At 39.9% G+C, this 24,443-nt stretch overlaps 2 protein-coding genes across 3 annotated transcripts; both read left to right on the top strand.

Annotated features, from left to right (window-relative positions):
• The first annotated feature begins 302 nt into the window (after positions 1-302).
• On the top strand, positions 303-10,848 carry rgmb (repulsive guidance molecule BMP co-receptor b). Its single transcript, XM_079476696.1, has 3 exons — positions 303-783; positions 5,931-6,445; positions 8,419-10,848. Exons 1-3 carry the CDS (start codon positions 678-680, stop codon positions 9,076-9,078), a joined length of 1,281 nt encoding a protein of 426 aa, XP_079332822.1. The 5' UTR covers positions 303-677; the 3' UTR covers positions 9,079-10,848.
• Positions 10,849-14,476: 3,628 nt separating this feature from the next.
• On the top strand, positions 14,477-21,706 carry erap2 (endoplasmic reticulum aminopeptidase 2). Of its 2 annotated transcripts, none has more exons than XM_079476682.1 (19): positions 14,477-14,535; positions 14,884-15,443; positions 15,521-15,659; positions 15,752-15,886; positions 16,467-16,587; positions 16,678-16,832; positions 17,188-17,301; positions 17,403-17,534; positions 17,612-17,743; positions 17,831-17,899; positions 18,031-18,206; positions 18,295-18,374; positions 18,890-19,073; positions 19,223-19,379; positions 19,933-20,117; positions 20,329-20,490; positions 20,788-20,928; positions 21,038-21,119; positions 21,198-21,706. In XM_079476682.1, exons 2-19 carry the CDS (start codon positions 14,953-14,955, stop codon positions 21,342-21,344), a joined length of 2,802 nt encoding a protein of 933 aa, XP_079332808.1. In that variant the 5' UTR covers positions 14,477-14,535; positions 14,884-14,952; the 3' UTR covers positions 21,345-21,706. The 2 variants fall into 2 exon arrangements, with proteins under 2 accessions (XP_079332808.1, XP_079332807.1); XM_079476681.1 differs by lacking the exon at positions 14,477-14,535 and adding an exon at positions 14,572-14,658.
• The last annotated feature ends 2,737 nt before the right edge of the window (positions 21,707-24,443 follow it).

The raw sequence follows: 24,443 nt of genomic DNA, 5'->3' as shown, positions 1-24,443 counted from the left end.
TTGTGATTTTTAAATGATAGTAGGCCTATTGTAATCAATGTATCGCACGAGTTTCAATCGTATGGAAAAACATGTACAGTTTCAAATCAATTTGCATAAGATGTGCATACAAATAAGATAAAACGGTGGTCCTGCTCACATCACGACCACCTCACCTCACCCAACAAAACAACACACCCCTGAGCCATTGCATTTGTTCTCTCTGAAAGTGAGAGCGCAAGAGCCCTGTGCTGTCAATCTGGGATGTATGGTTCGGGGGCGGGGTTTATAGCTCAGCGTGGGCGGAGTTTCCGCTAAACTCCGGGTTAGGTTGATTCACAATCGATCATTGGGAAAAGACTGGGCTAGATTTCCTTGTGCCGGAGAAATGCGATGTGCAGGCGACATGAGTCGGACGAGTGCGGAGCGCGGATTAGTTTTAGCACGTTAACAGATTTCCTTCGCAGTTTTAAACAAACCGAGTAGTGTTTCTCCCCCGGTGCTTCGGGGAAGTGTTGCGGATCGCACTTGGCGAAATCGCTACTTTGTTTCTCTTATGCGTAATAGGCGCGTACGGTGCGCGTTACCCAAAAGCGGCCACGTCTTAGTAAAGTTACGCGTCCCAGAAAGGAGTGAAGTTGGAGGGCCCGTGGATCACTTAAGCCGTGGAGTACTCTTGAGTCTCACTGGATGGATGGATGGGTATGGGGAGAGCAGGATTTTACTACCCCGGGGCTGAGCGCCTCATCTCTCCTGTACTCTATCTACTAGTGCTGTGCACCATCTCTTGTGTCACTCATATAGGTAAAAGCCTTTACATCACACTTATATGACATAACGCGTGGTTGTGTACGCTTAAAGCATACAGAAGAACGCACTTTAAATGGCATATATTGAAATGGTGTATGCGCCTTGGTCCGTGTCACCTCCATGCACAGTAGTCTCTTTATTTCCAACAGATGTTGTTCACAGATCTATGGATCGCTCGTATTGTTCAGTCTTTCAAAGGAGGTGCATACAAATAAGAACCGGAGCAAGGGACCGTAGTATATATTAGTTCTTAAAGTTATTAAACAACACAAGTCTTATTGATCTTATCGGCATGCCTTTGGGTTTAGGTTGTTTGGTTCGGTTCATTTTGTGTTAGACATCTTCCTTTCATTTTCTTGTACAATGTCTGTTCTTGTTTAATGCATCTATGATATATGTTTATATTCGAAGTGCACATACGTATATATCATCATACATGTTTTTTATTCATTTTTGTTTAAGTTTGGATATGGCTTAGTCCAGTTCAGACAGGTTTGAAGTGATTCGGTTGAAATCGGGATGGCTTGGCAGACCCGTTTGGTGCCCTGTTTTCACTTGGCACCTTGTCAAGCGCTCCACTTTGGGTGTCCTGACCAGACTGTGTTAATGCCATTGTGGATTAACAGGATAAAGAACGCTGCTGTGCGTCCATTGAGCAGTCACACCTTTTTAATTTATTTAACATGGATCCTGGGCAGCATTGCAATACACATCACTATTCTTTTTGTGACACTTATGAAAATGGATACCGTCAAGCACTGTTGTCAAACAAATTTTGAACGAACAAAAATATCCATAAATCTGCTATTTGTTTTTATCATTTAAATTAAATGACCTCATTTGGACAATCCCAAAAGTGATTTTCCCTTTTATTGTACATGTATACTTGGTTTTGCATTTCCTGCGAATTGGCAAAAAAAGGGACGGCCATTTATTTTGTACACCTTTTAATGGTTTTTCATTAGAAAATAATACAACGTGTTGTTTTTCATAATAAAAATGATGCTTTGATTTCAACAGGACATGATACATTTGGTAACATCGTCTCTCAGTTGATTTCGTCTTAAATATGTACCGTACATCTGCCCTGTACATCTGTGATGTTTGATCGTGTTAGAATCACAGTAAAAGAGAGAAAGAGAGAAAAGTGCTGCTGTGCCTTGTTTTTTATTTTTACTGTTGTGTTCTTCGTCCTTTCACTTTCATTGTTTCTGAGAGACACATTTTGTGGTACTTAACCGCACAATGTTCGGTCATTCAGTTTGCTGGAATTCTCCAAAAATAAGGTTTCTCGGATTTTAAAGTTGAGTGTGTAAGCTTAGAATCTAGGACTGGAGATGTCATTTAGAAACAGAGACTTGTAAACCCCCCTGCTTTCTCCACATCTTACCGTCGACTGCTGGAGAAGGCGTAGGCCCATTGACCCCTCTGCCCTGGCCAAATTCCACATCTTGAAATTTCACTCCACACACACTTTGCGAGGCCCCTCTACAGCTGAGAATGTCTGCTTCGGCCGGCTGGCCACCCTGAGAAAATATTTCCAGCGACTTTATAGCAACAAGGGTGCGCTGTGTGCTCTCCACCAGACCCTTCGCCCCAACAGCAGGAACGTAGAAATGAGCTGCTGAAACAAACATTGCTCCCACTGTTTTTCTCCGCCATGTGTTACTGCAAGTGTGGTTTTGTGATCTCGACAGGAGAACATTTACCAAAGTCTGATAAATTATGGATTAAATGTTTTTATCAGGATTATTCCTGTGTTGTGAATTTTGTGTATTTGTGCATTTAGCCACATCGCATCCTCAGAACCAATCTGTGATCCTAAACTTCAAAACCAGTGAGCCAATCGTGTTTCAGCCTTTTCTTTTGTTATTTGTCAAAAGACTGTGACATTCTAACCTAAAGTGTTGATGGTTTGATTTTTCACTCCTCTGAAAGCATTACGTTGGGATCTGCTGCCCCCAACTGGGGGTCCCCAAAGACGTTCATGTTCTGCACAAAGATCATTGTCAATCAAATTAAAGAATGCCCAGCCCACATTTCATCTTTATTTGCTCTGTTTAAGCATGTTGATGTTGGAATGATTGTCCATTCACTTGCGTTGGGTCACTCTCAAACAAGATCTGTCAGATGACCGGCTAATTGAGTTTCCGCCTCCAACCAGCATAAACAACTTGTGTCCAGGACTGCTGTGAATTAGATTATGGTAGGGTGGCAGATTTGTCTCATTTGAACATGGATGGACGGTGTCTTTTATAAAAATCTACAAACACTATAAAACTCGAAATGACCAATTACCAGGTATGAAATTACCAGACACCTGGTTGTGCAGTTTTCGTTATATATGTTTAGTATATAGTAATATTCACCTTTTTATTCGCATTGTACTGCGATAGTTCGCTCAAAAAATGTAAGTTCTGTCTGTAGGATTACATTTTTTTGCTGAACACAAGATACTTTGTAGAATTTTGTAACCATACAGTTCTGGGGCACTATTGACTACCATAGAAGTCAACGGTAGTCAATGGAGCCCCAGAACTGTTCGGATTTCCACGTTCTTCAAAATGATCTCCTTTTGTGGTCAGCAAAACAAATACATTTATACAGGTCTGGAACACCTTAAATTAAAGTAAATTTCGACAGAATATCTCATTTTGGCTGAACTATCCCTTTAAGTTCCTAAGGTGTAATATTTATCAACCATATGTTTTGTTCATTCTAAAATTACAGTAACCGAGGGTGCCTAATGTTACAGTATGTTTGACTTTAACCGAGGGTCGGTCTACTTTCCTAAACATTTGACAAATATAAAAAATATATAGATTACTCCCATGAGAATATTGATGCTTTAAGGTAAGGTAAGATGAGGTAAGGTAAGGCTTTACCCTCACCCCTAAAGAACATCATGACACGCATCACAAGCTCACACCTCACGCCCCGGTGCAAGGAACAACAGAGGCGCATGATTTTGATGGGTGATCAGGTCACACATGGCCAGCGGGCCTTCATGAAAAGCCTTTCTGTTTCTCGGCGATATGTGGGACATACCTGCCTAATGTGGTTACATTTACAGCATGCCCTTTGTCAGTTTATACCCCCTATTCGGGTCACGAATGCGGTGTTGTTTTCGATTAAAGCACTAAGTTTCTTCATTATTGCTTCGTGTGGATCTGCTCGAGCGTCGGCTCAGACTATAAATGGGAATTTGCTGGAGATGGCTTCGTCTTACACGCCTTGCCAACTATTTGAGTTTTTTTGCTCCGGTACAGATGTCACTGGAGCTCTGCCTGATAAAACACGACGGGAGGTGGATGCGAACGGGTGCTGCCTTCTTCCTTCCCCTTCCAGCCAGAGTCTGTACAGCGCAACACCAACGCTTACCGTATTGTCTTACAGCATGTTACTGTAACTCTATCTCACCCGTGCTTTGTCATCCCTCCATACACGGCAACTGCAGTGCAACTCGGACCGCCTGACCCGCTGCGGCTCTCCGTCATCTGATAATCGAATCAGATGCATTTGGATCCGTAGTGGTCTGAGTGATTGGTGTGGCAGGCAGAAATGGGCGGCCCTGACGGTGTGAGATAGAGTCATTGCGAGCGTGTTAATGGAGAGGCTGCATCTAATATCGTATTAGCAGGGCCCCTCTCCGAGCTAATGCAATTGGGCCGCACTCAAATGTGAGGCATTAGGACTCTGATTGAAGCGGCGTGGTGGATGTTGTCCTTTTCTTGGAGATGTTATTCTGGTTTGTGCTTTGTCATTGATGGGTAATTGAAGGCGAGTGTCGTGGTTTGGGCCACCAATGTGATGACGTAGAAGTGTATATAAAACAGAAAATATAATAAATAGTATTTAAAGAATAGTAGTTACATTTGATCGCACCGTTATTACACCGTGGCAGTGTTAGGAGATAAATACTTGGGCAATGAAGTTTGCTGTGAGTTTTTAGTGCTCAAAAGCACACGTGTTGGCTTTGCACAAATAGTTCTGGTTCCAGATCAGCCGACTGTGTTTTTCTCATCTGAAGTTGCGTTTTATTAGATTTTATGGCGGCCATAAGCTTTCTGCTTTGTAGATAACCGAGGTTTGACATGCTTGTTGAGCCTGACTGTAAATGTAATAAGACCATAATGCGAAAAACACGTGGTGTCCAAAACATGGTTCACGACCTTATTACGCTTTAAAAGTATGGAAACTTTAACATTTTATTGGATCTTTTACTACATTTTAGCAGGGTACGGTTATGCTTAATTCATTCAGCTGGTGTAAAAATATACTTGGTTTTAACACTAGGGTGAATTAAGGTAAAGTAGGACACCCCTGCTGAAAAATACAATAGAACCCTGCCCAAAACACAAGAGAAAATGTTATGGATTTAATGGTTATAATGGGAATTGTAATTCTAAAGCACGTGTGCACCCATTGCCAACAAAACACAGACATGACTTCTCTCGGTCTTTTAGTGCTGGGTCTGCTTCATCTATCAGTTTCAAACGATCTTGAGGGTTATATCCACCATTTATGTAACATCCATCACTAAAATGCAGTGAACAAACAAACACACCTCAACTTCTCTCACTATCGCAAGGGTAACCCGCTGCAGGCCCACAGCGCAGCCAATCTTGATGGTAAGCTGGAATTCCTATCACTCGTCGGTTGACGCATGTACGGGCTATTTCTTTCGCATTGCCGTGGGCGTGCTTTTCCGAGAGAATTGCCCTATAAGGGACTAAGAAAAGTACGAAACTGATTTTCATGTTTGAAAAAAACTTTCCGAAACCTATATAAACGCTGGGGGAGTGTATCGAGCACAGAAGTACTACATCATAGGTCCGAGTTGTTTTTTGACAAGTTGACCATGTCAAGCATGAGAAGACAGCACTTTTAACAATGTAAAGAAGTCAGAAAGCATGAGACAGCATTAAATCACCCCTTTAAATTCCAACACTTTGATATAATGGGCCCTAACCTAACAGAGTTTGAAAACCTCTGCCATTCTCAAAAAACCTGCAAATAGGATACATTCTTAAGTTCTTTTACAATCCTTTTATGAAGCTGTACTGAGTTTTGTAAGGCCATAAATGAGAAAGTTCTCTGAAATTAAGACCGTTAAAAACATCTTCTCTGTCTTACATCAGGTGAGGGCCAGGTGCAAACTCCACAGTGCCGGATTCAGAAGTGCACCACCGACTTTGTCTCGCTCACCTCCCACCTCAACCCTTCACTGGATGGCTTTGACACCGAATTCTGCAAGGCCCTGCGAGCCTATTCTGCCTGCACTCAGCGGACCTCCAAAAGCTGCAGGGGCAACCTGGTGTTCCATTCGGCCATGCTGGGCATCAGTGACCTCATGAGCCAGAGGAACTGCTCTAAGGATGGACCCACATCATCCACTTATCCCGTCATCCCAATCGAACCGTGCAACTTCCACAGCCGGCATCACCAAGCGTCTCGGCCCGGGGTTCCGGAACACCCGCGACCCACCTATCTGTTCTGTGGCCTGTTTGGGGACCCCCACCTTAGGACTTTCAAAGACCATTTTCAGACCTGTAAGGTTGAAGGGGCGTGGCCTCTCATTGATAACAATTACCTGTCAGTGCAGGTGACCAATGTTCCGGTTATTTATGGATCCAGTGCCACGGCAACCAATAAGGTGAGTGAGAGCATATGTTTATGTTTTATATTGAAACACTTTTTTTTTTAAATACTTGAACACAGGATTGTTAGATGTGACATGTTGCATATTTTGGAACTATTTGTAGTTCTTTGTAGTTTGTGATGTGTAGTTGTGTTTCTCAACCAGCGGGCCGGGGTCCACTAGGGGGCATCAACAAATGTCTCAAAATAGCTTGGATAATGGGGCGGACTTGACTGAGATCCACAAATGTTGTGCGTTGCTTGAACCTATATGTATACAATTGCAATATATTGTGTTTTCTTATATACTGTAGGGAGAACGTTCTCATTTAATGATGATTTAAAAGGAACCTTTGTATTGATCAATATACTGAAACGCCACAGTTTCTTTAATGTCAGCTTTGGATTTCCATATTACATTTTTCCAGCCTTTTTTAATTCACAACATTACAATATGACTTTATCTTCATTGTGTGCTCTCACTGTTTAATGCGATAGCTCTATGACTGTATGGAAAAGATTATCAGAAGGAGCCGCAGACAGAAGATAAGACTGATAAAGACCAATAACTTTCAACTTTGACCAAGTATTCACAGGTGCAAGTTAAACAAAGCAAACATCTCCGGTCTCATGACTAACATTTGTGACCGACATGTCTGTAAAGTTCTATCATTAATGACTAGATGTTGTGACCTGAAAAAGTTTAAATGTCTTTAGTTTTCCAAGTGTGAGGTGGTAAAACCTCACGGATACTCGGTCACACAGGCTGTTGCAGGATAGTGTCCGCTAGTACAGATGTTTTTATGGGAAATATTGAAGTTCAATGGAAGCTTGCAAATGCTACAATCCTAGAAGTCCTAAGTCAATCATGTTGTTTTATCAAGTTAAGACCGTTTAGCTTAACACGGGTATGATCTCTACTTTGACCTCGTGACCTTGAAGGTGGAGTGCCGTTATTAAACATTGGCGAGTAATTATTAGCACACGCTGCTTAACTGAAGCCTTTCAGTCACCTCACCTCATGGCCATCAGCCGTCGTTTTTTATCCTTTTTTGCGTACAAAGCTGCTATTCATACGGCGCTAATGTAACGGCGCAATTCTTCTTCTGCTTCCCACAAGTCTTAGAGTTTCACTGCGCAGGGACTGTGTGCCTGCTGGATTTTATGGTTTAAACATACCAGGCAAAGGTTTATGGTTCTGTACGAGTAATATTCACGAGATCGGATCTGGGATGCTAATAGTCCATTTCTGTTCTTGATGGTTTGCTTCAGCGATAAAGCTTATTCCTGGTCTAATAGATTTGATCAGTTGTTTTATAAGAGTTCGATTTTATATAAGAAGATATAAGCATTAAACACTTTTATTTCATTCTTCTTCTTATCAAGTTGCATGCCGTAAGGTAACTAAATGCTATCAGCTATGTTAAAAGGGGAAGGAGCCAACTCAATATATCCGGCCCTAACATCCTGTTTCAGTTGAAGTTTTTAATGTTTTGACCAAAGCTGAACATTTCAAGGCACTTTAGTGGGTTTTTAATATTCAGGGAAAACGTTAGGAAGTAAACAGTGGATCAAACATACATGAAAGTGCCGCGGAAATAGCTTTTAATGCACAACAAACCCTGACATGCAAGGGGAACCGCGGTGTATGTAGATAGAAATAGCTTATTCTAAGGTAATGAAACTTAACGCTTCATTGTGTACGCTCTTTATACTGTATCTCTTTACTGTATATTATATTGCATTTCTGTCAAAAGATCATCCCAAACATTACACACCGGACCTTTAATTCACGTTTGGTGTGAACGCAGCATAAAGTCATTGAGCACTACATACGTAGGTACATTTAGTAAGCAGTATGAAATGTAATACTGCTTGAGTACTAAATAACTGCTGAAATGTGAAGGTAATGTAATAGTAAAATGTTAATTTGATGTGAATTACTAAAATGTTTTGAAAGATAACTCTTCACTCTATTCTTCTGTTCAGGTCACAATAATCTTCAAACCATACCAAGAATGCACAGACCAGAAGGTCTACCAGGCCATAACAGACGACCTTCCGGCCGCCTTCGTGGACGGCACCATCAGCGGGGGCGACAGCGAGACCCGCAGCATCTGGATCCTGGAGAAGACGTCGGGTCGACACGTCGAGATCCACGCAGCCTACATCGGTGTCACCATTATCATACGGCAACAAGGCCGATACCTGACGCTGGCTGTGCGGATGCCAGAGGAGCTGGCCATGGCCTTCGACGAAACGCAGGACCTGCAGCTGTGCATGAACGGATGCCCGACATCAGAGCGCATCGACCAAGAGGGACACCTCCATCTGCCCATGCAGGGCCTCCAGCAGGCCGGCATGCAGCAGCAGGCGAGGGCCGAAGCCCAGAGGGGGGTCTTCACCCTTGAAAGCGCCTCCAGGAAGTGCAGAGAACAGCTGGAGGTGAAAGACATCTATTTCCACTCCTGCGTGTTTGATCTGCTCACCACAGGAGATGCGAACTTCACCACGGCCGCCTACAACGCCCTGAAGGACATGGAGATTCTGCACCCCAAGAGGGAGCGCTGGCATATCTTTCCGAACTCGGCCGCCGGGCTGAGGCCTTTTTCATTGCTGGTCGTCTTTCTGCTTGTTGCGCTTTTGTAATGCGGACATCGCTCCACTGACTGTTTCGTAAAAAAATGAAAACACACAAAAATAACTTTTTTGGGTTGAGACTGTTGGGTTGAGACTGTAAAAAATCATAAGGGTATTCTGTATATACTGTCTGTCCTGAGAATGAATGTTAGAATCTTTTGCTAGACTGTAAATTGAGTGTAAATTACGTTTTCATGAGAGCTGAATATTGTACATTTTTGGAAATTTTATGTTTCGGTCCTCGGAAGAGGAAATCTTAATGGAAGCACTTTATTATTTTTTCAACTAGAAAACAGTGTTCCGTGAAACCCGCGCTCAATATTCTCTCTTAGTGAACTTCCTCGGTACACGCTGTGCTTTTCTCTCGATACATATCCGTAGGTTTCTGTACGAATCGGACCACAACATTGTCCTCTGTAAAACTACGTCACGATGTGGTTGGCATAGCGATTGTGAGGTTTAAGTAATGTGTGGATTAGACATTCAATTCATTTGTTAAGGTTGTGTATAAGTTGTACTCAGAACTGTAGAGTAACGTTTGTCGGCAAAAACAAAAGGACATTCAGTACAGCAGACAGCTCGAAGTGCACTTAATTCGACAAATGTTCATTTTTAAGTTGTCAGTAGCATGTAAATCACTCACAAGTTTTACAAATGACAATCACAATTTTCTTTGCATGGTACGAAATCTGCCTAATCATCCATCAATCAGTCCTGACACAACCAGTAATATATTTTTTTATAATATATTTTAACTCTTATCTCAGAATGAACTGGAAAAAGCACATAAGTGCAAAGATCGGCCAAACTGACTCCTTGCTAGGTTTCTTTTATTAGCTCAGTTCATTTTCCAAGCAAATATTGGCCATTTGTTAAAAGTCTTATGTTGTCCTTGTTTTATCCATGGCCAAAGATATGACGCAGCGTCACGCTTTTGAAATGTTTTGCCAGATGTAGGGCTCACCTATAGATTTTGTTTCGCCAAAAAGACGGAAGGGAGTCAGACAGACCATGAAATATTGTGTCATTATTTCTAGGATGACTGCATCAATGGGAGATGACATTTTTGTCATTTTCCAAAAGCTTGCTGAATGTATTCTGCAGGTACATCAGTCGGAGGTGTGGAAGTGGCCTGGCGGACATTCATTCATACGATTGTTGAAATTAAATCAGATGCCTTCTGGGCCTTTACGGCGAGTGCTTTGCTGTCCAGCTACTATGAAAGTCCATACCGACGCACGTTTTAATACACAACTCGCTACTGTAGATATGTAATTGTTTATTTGTTTATTTGCAACTACTGCCAGTGCTGAAGAGCTGCTACAATACTGTGACGAGTGTAATAGATTGTATTTGGAACACTGGGAGTTTCACAGGCAGTGATTGGCCTAAAACGGGATCATTTGATTGGTCGAATGGCCCATAACCATGTACAGTGGGACTTTTACAGAGTGCAATTTACTGCAAAGGAACGCCTTCATCCTGTGTTTGTCCCGTTTGATCTCGTGATCTCTTACTTTTGTTGTGAACATTGTTTTCGTGAAGAGTGACTGCTCGATGTTTATACTTAAATTATTTATGAAATATAGTGTCTTGTTAGAGAAGTTAAGCTCCATACTCTTGCTGTTGAAAAAACGTTTGAGATGTGATTGTACTGCCACCTAGTGGGTTGCCATTGTTACATCAGTGTTTTAGTATTGTACGGATGCTGTTTGGAAAAAATGTGTTATTTAAAACAATAAATGAAAAATACATAATGACTGATTTCATATTTGCTATAGCCCTTGCCATGTACCTTTATTATTTCGTAAACTCGGTTTACAGGCATTTGACCCAAAGGAGGACACAATCAAAGTACCAGTACAGTACCATAGTAAATTCCCACAACACTGCATCACATGTTCAGAGAGAGTTGTATGAGATGATTGTAAAATGATAACAATTTGTGATCACTTATTACAAAAATAACGTCAAGCACTCGTCACATTCAAGACTACATTCTTACATTAACGGCCAATGCCTGAATCGTTGTATGAGTGTTATGCACAACAGTACAATTGGGATGAACATTAAACGGTACTTTACAAGGCAAGTGACTTTACAAAGCCATTTGAACTCTTTTTGGCCTAGAAAAGTAGTGCAGTTCTTTTGTTGTGTTTGGTATGTGGTTTTGAGCTGATAATACATTGATCTCCCCAGATATCGCAGCACCTGTGTCTACACGTGTGGCATAAAGTCTCCAGCTCTGCTCACCGAGACGCCAACATTCTTCTTTCTCTTTGACTCCCACTGGTCAGTCGTTCCCTGATGCTGTAAATCCAATTCATTCTGATGTTTTTCCCCAAATCTTCATTGTTGACACTCTAGTAGAAAAGTACGACACGAATCAGTTGTGACACGTTAAATCGCATGGTACAAATCATTTGTATTATTATTGTTTACGCCTACCACTTTATGACAACTTGAACTGTCAACAAAACGTTGAAAATTGTGATTTTAAGAAGGAGAACTCTGAGGGCTTGTACAAGCATTAGATCCTTGTTTCCTCTGACTTCTGCAGAAAATAAATCATATAGTTTTTAATTGACATATTTTAATAAGTAATGGGATAAACAAATTGCACATTACCTTCCAAAAAACTGCTATGATGGTCTGAACACATTTCAGACGATTCTTCATCATCAAACATTTCAAGGTCATACATTTCTGAAACGAATTCAATTTAGGAAATACAATTACTAAATATTGTACATATACAGCCAAATGCCGAAAAGATAACAGACCACTCCAAAATTATTTTCAGATTTTCCGAATGTACTATTCATAGCTATGCATTTATTAAATTATCATTTTTGTTTCATTCTGATCATGTTGGAATTCAACAGACCCTGTTGCCGACTGCAATAGCCGCATTAAAAATAGAAATGCTGATTCAAGTTAGAACCGGAGTGGTCTTGTATATAAGACTATATATACTGTTAACATGTAAAGATTACCTGTAGTCTCCTTCGGTAACCCAGCATAGTGTCTGTGTGTGAGCCGATCGGACCCTCTGTGACTCACAAAGCAAGTATAAGACGTCCATTCACTTGATGCTACAGATATAAGTGACATTGCACTCTGAATGCCATCGACACTCTGGAATAAGTTATAGGCGGCTGGACTTGTTCCTCGGGGTCCACTGGAAATCCAGGCGAACTCCATCTCTCCTTGATGAATGTCATGGACCACACACATCAGGATGGTCAAGCCGCTGTGATGGGTGGTCAAATGAACTGGAGACAAACTGGGGTAAGGGGCAGTCCCTGTTTCCACTTTTAAAGATGAGACCATTTACATTGGTTAAATGCATGTTTATCCATGTTAAAGTATGGTAAAAACAACCCGGATATTTTAGAAATACAATACTTTAAATGAGTTCCCATTTCTGGAAAAGTGTGAGAGATGTTAGGAATTGCGCTAGCTTCCCTATAAAATTCTCAACTTACTTGCAAAAAGCAGGATGAAGAGGAGGATGGGGATCATGTTGATGTGCTGTTTAGCTCTGCGAGTTCAGTCAAGCATTCAAAGAGATTATCAAGTTTCAGTCATGTGATTTCACACCCGCCGTGGAATCTTTCCATCACTGTGTTAGTCTCAGGAGAGCCGAGCTAAAATATGAGATTAAAAAAGAGCAGAGAGACGTGTGCCCTCATACACACTGATACACATACAGTAATTAAACGTCAGATTTCGTGCAAATTTAAAAAAACTCCTTGGTTGTACTACAGCATAAAGGGAAAGGCTGGAGAACTGCTACAGTAAAGTATGCCACCATCATTTCAATTTCCAAATATTTATTAGACGTATGAACAGTGTGTATTTCAATTAAAAGACACACATTAAAAGTAAATGGAGTTATGTACAGTAGTACACATTTCTAGGCGTATATGTGAGAATATGTTTCATTGTCACACCTGTTCAGTGTTGGTTTACTCTGCGGTGAGGGACTGATAATATCAACACCAACGGCTGTACCTGCACCTTCGTACATCTGGATGGAATAAAGAAAGATGCACTTTCAAAGAATATTTTTACTTATATAATCATTTGTACAACGCTCTGTAGAGCAGCTTGTCCGTTTAGAGCTACTGTAGAAACAACACAGGGAATTCCATGCAAAGGGACCTGCGGTGTACTGAATGTAGATAGAAACATCTCATTCTAAGATAACGCTTCAAAGTGTAAAGTCTTTATACACCTCTGAAGATGGGCCCTATCGTACACCGGGTGAAATACGGCGCAAGTGCTTTTGCTAGTTTCAGCCCGACGCAGATCTAATTTTCCTGTCCTGAGCCGCGTTGTTTAAATAGCAAATGCATCTTACGCTCGTTTGTGCGCCTATGTGCGTGATAGTCTAAAAAAGAGGTGTGCTCAGGCGCATTGTTATTTTGAGGAACTGAAAATGGACTGCGCCATAGACCGACTCAAACCTGGTCTAAAGTCAATGGACTTGATATTTTGGACGCAATATTTTTTTGTTATTTAAAGAGCGCTCGTACATTCTGCTTATACACACAGAGGGGTGCGCAGAAGCACACAATAATGACAAATATTTATATTACAATGTAAAAGATTATTATTGTGGACATAAAGATAAAAATCCGACTTGTGTTAAACTCTCGCTCGCGTTTCCTTTCTGGAGAAGTGTCTGCTCTTCCGAATTCAACCGTGTAAAAAGCGAATCCGCCATGGTGCGAGCGCAACTGGCTCTTAAAGAGAATGAAAGATGACACTCTGGTTGGTTTATTGCACTTTACGCCCCAAAAAACACCCATTACTCATTAAGAGAATCGGGACAACCCGTTTAGATCGTTTTCCTGCCTTTAAACTAGCAAAAGTGGATTCGGACACGCGCTTTAAAACATGCGTTAGATCGTGAAAATAGGGCCCATAGACATGTATATTATATTGCATTTCTGTCAATAGATCATCCATAAAATGACACACTGTCCCTTTAAATAACGATGGACCAAACATATTGTGTAGCAAACGGGTCTATGAGGCATTCTCCATCATTTCAAATCATTGAAATTAATTATTTGTATTCTGTTTTATTCATACAAACATGGTGCTACTGTAAATCAAATGTGAATATTACTTCTATGTATAGAAGTATATAATGATTAGTAGGCTATAGTATATGATTGTACCAATAAACAAACAGTCTACAGATTACTAGCAAAAGCAAACAAGTCATAGATATTTTTCCCGTTACAATTTTGTTTACTTGTCATCTGTCTGCTCGTGGTGTCACTAGGTCATTCTTTTGTCCTTTGGCTTAAGCCCCACTGTTGTCATTTGAGTTGAGATCCACAGTCAGGCAGAACAGAGTCAGCAGCTGCTGCCGTGAAGCAGGAAACTGTGGGCAGGACAAATGAAATAGAAAATGAAAGCAGCACCCGCAGTGATACAGCTGAAATCCAGGTAAAGACAACATTGGGTGTAATACTTCATTTGCAATGTCTGTTTTGCCGTTTGTTTGGACGGATGCCCCCTTCCTACTTTACACAGATCGTGTACAGTTTGAAGAGAAGGAGTGTTTGTACTGTAAGAACGTAAACAGGGTGCCGTATCACATTGCAGTGTGTTGTGATAGTGAGGTCAATGGAGAACCGTCAGCACGGCTCTGTTGGCATGCTTGTTATTTTAAGAACGCTTGCTCTTGTGCATTTTATTTTTCAAGGCACGTTGGCAATTTTTCTGCGTGACATAAAATGAGATACTTTTTCGTCTTTTTTAACAAAACAAATGAATTTCCATGTCTATCTACAGGATGCAGTGAGTGCAGATGTCCAACCATTCCACTGTCAAAATCAAACCAAACCCAAGTCAATTTCCAACATGCATCTTTTAGTTTTCATCACGTTCTTTCTAAAATTGAAGTTTTGTGTCCCGTCTGATATCAGTAATTCTGTGGTTGACAATCTGGCAACAAACGGTCTACCTTTTCCATGGAGTAAAGTCCGCCTGCCAAGCTACATAGTGCCAGTCCATTACCATTTACTAATCCATCCCAATCTTACCACTTTAACGTTCAATGGTTCTGTGAAGATTGAAATCGATGTCAAGAACAACACAAATTGGGTCGTGCTGCACAGCAAGAACCTTAAGATCTTCACAGCCACGGTTTTGGATGAAGGTGAAGCTCACCTATCAGATAAAGTGCTCCCTGTGTTGGAATATCCTCCGCATGAACAGATCGCCATCTTCTCTCCAAAAATCCTGACCTCGGGCGAAAAGTACTTCCTTTATTTGGAGTTTGGTGCTGCGTTGAGTGAGGGGTTCTATGGGTTTTATAAAAGTACCTATAGGACAAAAGGAGGAGAAACAAGGTATTTCTAAAATGACTAATACGTATATTGCATAAATCATATGAAATTATATATAAATCATACCTGTTTTTTCACAGGGTCCTGGCATCCACTCACTTTGAGCCTACATCTGCCCGAATGGCATTGCCATGTTTTGATGAGCCCATTTTTAAAGCCAATTACAGTGTCCGAATAAGAAGAGGACCATCACACATATCTCTGTCCAACATGCCACTAGTAAGCTTATCACATACAGTAAATCTGTATGTTTCGATACAGACTAATTTGCATGATAAAAAAGGCATGAAAACAATCGTATTATTTTGCAGGAAAAAACTGTTGAAATTGAGAATGGCTTATTTGAAGATCATTTCGAAGCCAGTGTGAGGATGAGCTCCTACCTGTTGGCCTTCGTCGTTTGCGACTTTAAATCTGTTAGTGGAATAACTGGAACTGGAATAACCGTGAGTAAACCGAGTAACATGATGGGCAATTGAAGCTAAATGCAAGGTGGGAGGAGTCTGATCAAATACTCCTATCAATCATCTTGTGCACTGCCGTTGAAAAGTCCATTCTCTAAAACTTAAATTGTGAATGAATATTTTTAAAACAAATGTTGTACACCAAAGTATAACTGTCACAACTTATCGATTTATATTATAATGTTATGACAAAATACAATTCATTTGAATTAATTTAATTAATGAACATTTTTAACGATTTTCAAATTATTTAGAATTCTTGTCACTTCATAGCTCCTAAAGCATTTTTCATTCAATGAATTGACTAAAATTTACATTGACTACTCTTAAATGTAAAAGAAATATTAATAATCCAATTTGATGTGATATAAAGTAAATCATTTGATGTATTGACATAATATATCAATATATAGAAAAGAACATTCTATCGCTGTTACAACTTCACAAGTCCTCCTTAATTCTAATGTAAACTGAGCATCCGATTTAAAGTTAGCGTACTTTTATTGTGAAATAGACCATCACTTTAGAATTCTTAACAAAGCCGTTTTGTCTTCTCCCAAAGGTTTCTATCTACTCCGTTCCAGAGAAATGGCATCAGACACACTATGCTCTTGAGGCCGCCCTCAGACTTTTGGAGTTTTATGAACAATATTTCAACATACTTTATCCGCTGCCAAAACTGGGTGAGTACGTCTGGCATCTTTCTTTTCTTTAATCCATAATTTATAGGTAGTTTCTTTTATTCACGCCGTTGATTTTATGATCTCTGCCAGATCTGATAGCTATTCCAGATTTCCAGTCAGGCGCTATGGAGAACTGGGGTTTGACTACATACAGGGAAACCTCGCTCCTGTACAACCCTGACATCTCGTCGGCCTCTGATAAGCTCTGGGTTACCATGGTGATAGGACACGAGCTGGCTCATCAAGTATAGCGAAACTGCACTTTCTGTGAAAGATAAATAAAGAATTACTATTCTTAAAGGAACAGTTCATCCAAAATCCATTCACTCACCCTCAAGCCGTTTCAAATTTGTATACATTTCTTTGTTCTGATGGACACGGAGAAAGATATGTGGAAGAAAGTCAGTAACCAAACAGTTCTTGGCCACCATTGGAAAAACATTCTGTGTTCATCAGAACAAATACATTTATACAGATTTGGAACAACTCGAGGGTGTATAAACGATGAGAGAATTTTTATTTTTTGGTGAACTTTCCTTAATAATTATGATATGTCAAGTAAGCAATAAAATCCACTTTGCTCCTGTTTTTTCTCTCCAGTGGTTTGGAAACCTGGTCACCATGGAATGGTGGAATGACATTTGGCTAAACGAAGGCTTTGCACGATATATGGAATTTGTCTCTGTTGAGGCGGTATATCCAGAGCTTAAAGTTGTAGGTGCAAACTTAAAAAATCTCCACTTTCAGTTGCAAAAAAACATGCTTCAAAATAAATGTATATGTCAATACTTCTCTACTTTTCTAATGCATGTTAGGAGGACAATTTCCTAGACACGTGTTTTGGAGCTATCGGACGTGATTCTCTTAATTCTTCTAGGCCAATTTCCAGTGTAGCCGAGAATCCAACCCAGATCAAAGAAATGTTTGATACCGTGTCCTATGACAAGGTAATAAAATAAATCGTCTTGGCTTTATTCAGCATAATACCAGCTTTATTGATCTGTTTTGTCAATGAATGTTTAAGGGAGCGTGTATTCTTCATATGCTGAGGAACTTTCTGACGGATGAGGGCTTTCAGAGTGGCATCATTCGGTACCTCAGGAGGTTCAGATACAGCAATGCCCGAAATGAAGACCTGTGGGACAGTCTGATAAACGTACACCACTACATCATTCGTTGCCTTTTTCTGTTTAACGTATAATTCAGCCTCGTGTCAAAAACTCAAACCATCTTCTCTGTACAGACGTGTTCTGAGGAGGATTTTACTTCAGGAAAACACTGTTACAGCAGCGCACAAGCCACCAAGAATGCGGTAAATATGTCACTCACATCGTGAATAAAATATCTGATGATAGCTGCTTTAAATTCACAGCACTTCACAAATACTGAATAAAAGACGTTATGAGTGAATTCCCATTCTGAACGTCTTTGTTTGGTATCTAGTATTCTTTTGCAGGGGAACACATAGACCTGAAGCAAATGATGTACACATGGACTCTACAGAAAGGCATACCGCTGGTGACTGTGAAGCGTCAGGGAAGGAAACTTTATATCGGGCAAGAGCGCTTCTTAAAGATAGTCCAACCCAATGACCCCTTATGGGATTCTCTGCAAAGCGGGTAGCGGCATTTTTGCATTCCTCCTATGTTTATTATTTATAGGCATGTAAAAGTGCTGTCATGACGGTATAAATATTCTTCTCAAAAGCTTTCTGTGGCACATCCCTTTGACATATAAAACAAGCCACTCTGATCATGAGATCAAACACATCTTGGAGACAAAATCAGGTATGACTTGAGGACAATACACATTCTTTTTTTTCACAAATACGGTTGTCTCTTCGTATAATCCCAAACTGATGCGATGGCGGTCTCCTGTACGACTTCTTGTTCATACAAAAATTTCACTCACCCAAAAATGAAAATTATGTCATCATTTACCCACCTTCAAGGTGTTCCAAACCCGTGAAAAAAAGAAAGATATGTGGAAGAACGTTTGTAAGCAAACTGTTTTGGGGCACTATTGAATTTTATTGTAGGGAAGAAAACTATCAATGCAGGTCAATGGTGCCCCAGAACTGGTGTCCTACATTCTTCAAAGTATCTTATTTTATGTTCAACAGAACCAATAATTCTTTACAGTGATGGAACACTGGGTGAGGGTGAGTAAATGATGACAGGATGTTAATTTTTGGGTGTACTATCCCTTTAACTATTACAGTCGTTCATTTAATCTTTTGTGAAGCATCTGAAGAACATCTTTTGCATTGTACATTTAACACATGTCAATATGTTTAACCCAGATGTGTTGACAATGGAAGAAGATGTACTGTGGGTCAAACTCAACATTGATATGAATGGATACTACATTGTCCATTATGAGGACGACGGCTGGAACGTCCTGACGGAGCTCCTGCGAGTAAACCACACGGCTTTGAGCTTCAAGGACAGAGCCAACCTCATTCACAATGCATTTCAGCTAGTCACGTAAGTGACCTTGTGATTCACCGTCCCCATGGAACTGGCTGTGATTATAAGCACACTTATTTTCTCCGTTTAATACGGAAATTCCGTATTAAACTGCATCTCTATATTCCATGAGCTCAGTTGGCAAGTGATCTTTTTGTCATATTAAGTGCAGGGCGTCTGTCACTTGACAAGGCGTTGGATCTGATCGGATACCTCAAATCAGAAACCCACAACGTGCCTCTCCTTCAAGGGCTCGGATATCTACAGGCATTCTATAAACTGATTGAGAAGAGAAACATAGTTGATGTTACTCGAAATCTCAAGGTATGACAAGAGCGCGTCTAATCTAATTCACTGTCCTTAATTCCTCCACACAAGAGTCATTCATTTGGTTTCAATTGAAGTACCCAGAATAGGATCTTTTATAGATCACTATTTCATATCTCGGGAGATTTTTATTGAATTCTCTCTTGCTCAGTCTCAGCTGTTTCTCCTAAAATTGCTTAGGAGAAATAAAAATAGAAACAAATGTGACACTCTTTAAAATACATGAATAGTATCATTTGGATGTGGATCAAATATATGAAGAATATTTCAATTCCTATTGAGGTTTTCAATAATATTGACTTTGGACAAATCTGAGTTCAGTTTTTGACAATGTGAGATCTCTTCTGAAACTTTGAAAGAGACCTTTGTGAGATTTCTTCTCAGGAGAAATATATGAGACACACGCGACTTTTTTTCAGTTTAATCTCATTGATGTCTGTGAGAAATAAATTAAAGAGATCTCATCTCAAATTTTCTTGCTTAGGTAATTTCCTGATCAAACGTCATCCTCCAAAATGTTCTTATCTTGCGGTCTTGTTTTTTCCTGTAGACCTACATCTTGCAGTATTTCAGAGATGTGATCGACAGGCAGTCATGGAGCGATGATGGGATGGTTTCAGACCGTAGGCTGCGCGAAGAGGTTCTCTCACTCGCATGTGATTTGGGATTTCAGCCCTGCTTGGAAAAGGCTAAACAACTGTATGATGGCTGGGTGGAATCAAACGCTACAATCAGGTAACTTGTGTGTCTGCAATATTATAATAGGAATACATGGAAATCATGCCCTGTGTGTGTATTAAGGCTATTATATGACATGAATAATACATCATCATTTCAGCAGGGTGCATGATAAAATGGGTATTGGACACTTGTCCACTGTAATAAAATAAAATAATGATGGCAGTATGTTTCTAAATTTGTGAAATTTGGTTTCCAAATGATACAGCTTACCCACCGATGTGTCGGAGACAGTCTACATGATTGGAGCTCAGGATGACAGTGGCTGGGCTTACCTCCAAGAAAAGTACTCCATCTCCATGTGTGAAACAGAGAAAAGGAAATTTCTTTCCGCTTTAGCAAACAGCAAGGATTCTGAAAAACTGTCAAGGTACACGGTTGTCAACACACGCTTTACATTTCTTCGTTTCCATTCATCGACAAACATTTCCCAGAAAACCAAACAACATATGTTCTAAAAATATGTTTTTCTAACATCAGATGATCAGCTATGAAATCACATTTATAAAAGGCTGTGTAAAATGTTACTGTGTTGTGATAACTTTGAGAAAGCTTCAAGAGAACGGTAACCGTGGTTTTTAGAAAATATCCCGGATGGTTGCATATTTAAAGATAGTTACAGTATAAGGTTTAATATCATGCCATGCCTTTGTATGTTTTTCCGTAGATTGTTGGAGCTGGGATTGGATGGAACCGTAATAAAAACACAAGATTTACCCTCACTTATATACATGGTAGCCAGAAATCCAGTCGGTCATTTTCTAGCATGGGACTTTGTGAAGAAACACTGGAATGAACTGGTTGATAAGTAGGTGCAGTCCATTTATTTTGATCTTTTCATTTACACTATTTGCTTGTTATTTTTTCTCTGTTATGAATATAAGATTTAGAAAGTTCTTATCATCTGATTATCACAGGTTTCCGCTGGGATCTTTCGGAATCAGAAGCATCATTGCTGGCACTGTGACTCAGTTCTCTTCCACGGAGGAGTTGAACGAGGTGGGTATATTTTTGATCATTCTGATTAAATGTTTGAATAGTTACTTACAGTGTCAGTATTTCTTTGTGTGCGTTAAGGTCGAGGATTTCTTCAGGTCTATCGCAGAGCAGGTATCTCAGCTGCGTATCACTCAAGTGGCTACAGAGAACGTGGAAAAAAATATTCTCTGGCTCACAAGAAACTTAGAGACCATGAGGTCTTGGTTACAGAAAAGCCTCAATTAAAAACAGAAACACAGACCAAAATCTCTAAAATCTTATGATGTATGATGGAACAATGTTTTGCTGTTCAGTTGCATAAGCAAATCAAAAAATCGACTTTACTTATTGACACAAGTTTTCTATTATTATGTTAGGGGTTTTTATCTTGAGTTTGTTTTGGCAAATAGCATTGAGTGTGAGTTTTGAATTCTTTGGTAAGATAAATGCAATTTTACAGTTTTGCATTTGCGTTCTCTGATTGTTTTCTTTTCAGCTTTTGAACTAATGTGAATAGTAGATTGTCTATAAGTCTGTGGCACACATACAAATACTTGAACATGAAAATGAACTGAAAATGAGTTTTGGGTAATAAAAACGGTCTCTGGAAACAATGTTTCAATTTTTGTTTATTCACATCCACGTAGGGGACACTGGGACCTAAGGTGTATGTCATTCCAGTTCATCCAAAGTATGTTTCAATATTTGATCACACATCCAAGACAAATTCAAATGTTTTTATAATATGTTAGTGTAACTAACGCGTAAAGGATTTAGGATTGCTGTCACTGTCGCTAGTGGGCAGTATTGCCGCACCTCCCCGTGTTAATTCTATCAGTCAAAACACGTGTATAAACAAACATTCATTCATTTTTCTTTTTCACTCGATAGTGGGCCTTTTTGCTGTTATATCTCAAACACTCTTCATACAATGTCATTATTGTATTATTTCAATACATTTTTCATTCTTTCCTGGTAGTTGACGTTTTCACCAGAGCTACTTCAGTGCAAAATGGCGCAATATAATGTATGACTGTTCCATTGATTCCCAAATGTGCTGCACACTGCAGGCCCTTAAAAATGCACCAGTCTATTGTAGTGTGCATTCACAGAGCAACAGTCACTGCCAGTAAAATGATGTGCATGTGATTGTAAGAATTGCTTGACTGTGATACTAACGCAGTTTTTCTTGAGCATGGCACCAATCTCATCGCATGGAGCCTGCAAACCAATTAAATCAAGCAGAATATGGAGCCATTGGTATGAATTGTAAACGACTTGTGTTTTTATTTGATATCCTACTTGTGTTTATTTAAAGTTGTTCATTTTCATTCATTGACCTTTTGAGATGTCAGGGACCCGTTTCAATAAGGAGGTTCAAGCAACACTGAGTTAAAATATGAACTCTGAGTTGATTTACTCAGATAACCGCTACTCTGAGTTTTCTGTTTCAGAACAGCTGGTTTCAATCAGTTCAATCCACTCTGAGTAAGTTCACCCGAGGTTACTCGTGTTCACCGCGGCTTTAAAAAGCCATCATCAATTGAGCGAAGATAACACGATTCACCATGGCAACGCCACGTGACAAAAAGCGCTCCGTTTATTATATATATATTATGTATATCGTATCGTATATGTATAAACATATATACCTACGATTTTTTGTCATGTAGGTGCAATCCTTCTGCAATAAAAAGAACATGGCAGCAGCTGGAAAGGAAATATAAAAACATCATTCAGTCCGGTGAGTTTAAATGCTCTTGCTAGTAGGATGCCTGACTGGGAAATGTTTGATATATTTAATAAACTGGCCTTAAAAGTTATGAGGATATGAGAACCGAGCACTGTGGCTATAGAAGACAAAAAACTGGCCATGCTTGCCCCTGCTCCAGCTATGTCTAATGGAGGCCAGCTAGAGATCCTCTAGCGACAGATGCAATAGGGACTGTGGTCGTTAGGCTCGTGGTTAGAGCGCCCGTCTCTCGTTCAGACCGACGGCAGTTCGAAGCCCGCGCAGAGCGGGGCGAGTGAGACCTTTTAAATGTGCACCCAATCACATTGGGAAATCCTAAAGGGTATTTGAATTATTAGAGGTGGCAGCAAGAGCACATTTATTTGATCAGCTTATTCAGAAAGACGTTCACCATTCACCTGCAATCCTATGAAACTCCTCTTTGATGGCTCTCACAGGAAACTTAACACAAATGTATATAAAGTGCTTGAGAGCGATGCACACTTTTCTTACTGCTCTGCATACACAGTGGCGCAAAAAGTGGGTATGCGCTATATGCGGCGCATAGGGGCGCAGCACCATTGGGGGGCGCCAACGCGATGGTTTAAAAAATGTGAAATAATAAGTTATATACATTTTTATAAAATTTATATAAGTTATTGTATATATAAAAAGTTATATACATTTAAGAGGACTAACAGGCTAGGCGGCACCGGTGCCCTCATAAGATTCCATCATATAATTTATTTAGACATAGAAGGGTAATATCGCGAGTCGGCGGGGCGCCGTGAGTTACGTTAAGTACGGAGTAACGTCAGTGAGTTGTCGTTGAAATTTGAATTTGAAAAAGATGGATAAACCAAAAAAGCCTTCGGGGCTAAAAATAGAAAAAGAAAGATGGAAAAAGGATATGGCCTGTCAAGGGATGCGACAGCAGCTAAATACGTGGATGGTGAAAGGCAACAGGTTAGAATTAGAATGTGACGTCTATTCTTGTAAATACAATATTCATGTTAACAGACTAACGTTAGCTAGCGAGCTTGCTGAGCACCCGACCGTGGAATCATGAATAGATTTGCTACCAAACTTGGAGGCTTGCAAATATAAAAATTGACTGGCAAGTCTATGCTAGCTTAATGCAAAATAATGTTGCTGCTGATATCTACATTTATATTTTGGTTAAACCCTATTGTACCAATGCCATGTATGACATATCTCAATTTTATGAAAGTAAAATAAGAACCAGTAAATATAAGGTAGCATGCACAATAAATGACTAGAAGCTGGAAAACATTCCTAATGCAATAAGGCTGGTTTATCATGGTTTTTATTTACCATTAGCTTCATGTTAGCTCAGCTGTGCTGTCAGACATACAGGCTGCTTTACATCTGCTGGGTGACATGGAAGCTGTTATTAGGGCCACATTTCTCCTTCTTTAAAGATCTGTGCTATATGTGTATGCATGTATGTATGTATATATATATCAGCACAGACCTTTAAACAGAGAGAGATGTGACCCTGTAATTACTTTTCTATATGTATGTGTGTGTGTCATATTTGTACTTTTTAAAATCCCAAATGTTAATGTAATTTCAACATTAGCACAACCTTA

Source organism: Barbatula barbatula (assembly GCF_947034865.1).
Source record: "Barbatula barbatula genome assembly, chromosome: 2".
NCBI classification, from domain to species: Eukaryota; Metazoa; Chordata; class Actinopteri; order Cypriniformes; family Nemacheilidae; genus Barbatula; species Barbatula barbatula.
Note: the sequence above shows the minus strand (reverse complement) of the source record. Positions and strands in the feature narration are given on the sequence as shown.

What these genes read in the sequence shown, in the direction of transcription:
- rgmb (XM_079476696.1), top strand. Translation starts at nt 678, where the DNA reads ATGGGTATGGGGAGAGCAGGATTTTACTACCCCGGGGCTGAGCGCCTC. An exon ending in CTCTTGTGTCACTCATATAG is followed by an intron (nt 784 to 5,930) that starts GTAAAAGCCTTT and finishes GTCTTACATCAG; the next exon opens with GTGAGGGCCAGGTGCAAACT. An exon ending in GTGCCACGGCAACCAATAAG is followed by an intron (nt 6,446 to 8,418) that starts GTGAGTGAGAGC and finishes TCTTCTGTTCAG; the next exon opens with GTCACAATAATCTTCAAACC.
- erap2 (XM_079476681.1), top strand. Translation starts at nt 14,599, where the DNA reads ATGCCCCCTTCCTACTTTACACAGATCGTGTACAGTTTGAAGAGAAGG. An exon ending in AATGCATTTCAGCTAGTCAC is followed by an intron (nt 19,074 to 19,222) that starts GTAAGTGACCTT and finishes TGTCATATTAAG; the next exon opens with TGCAGGGCGTCTGTCACTTG. An exon ending in CCACGGAGGAGTTGAACGAG is followed by an intron (nt 21,120 to 21,197) that starts GTGGGTATATTT and finishes GTGTGCGTTAAG; the next exon opens with GTCGAGGATTTCTTCAGGTC.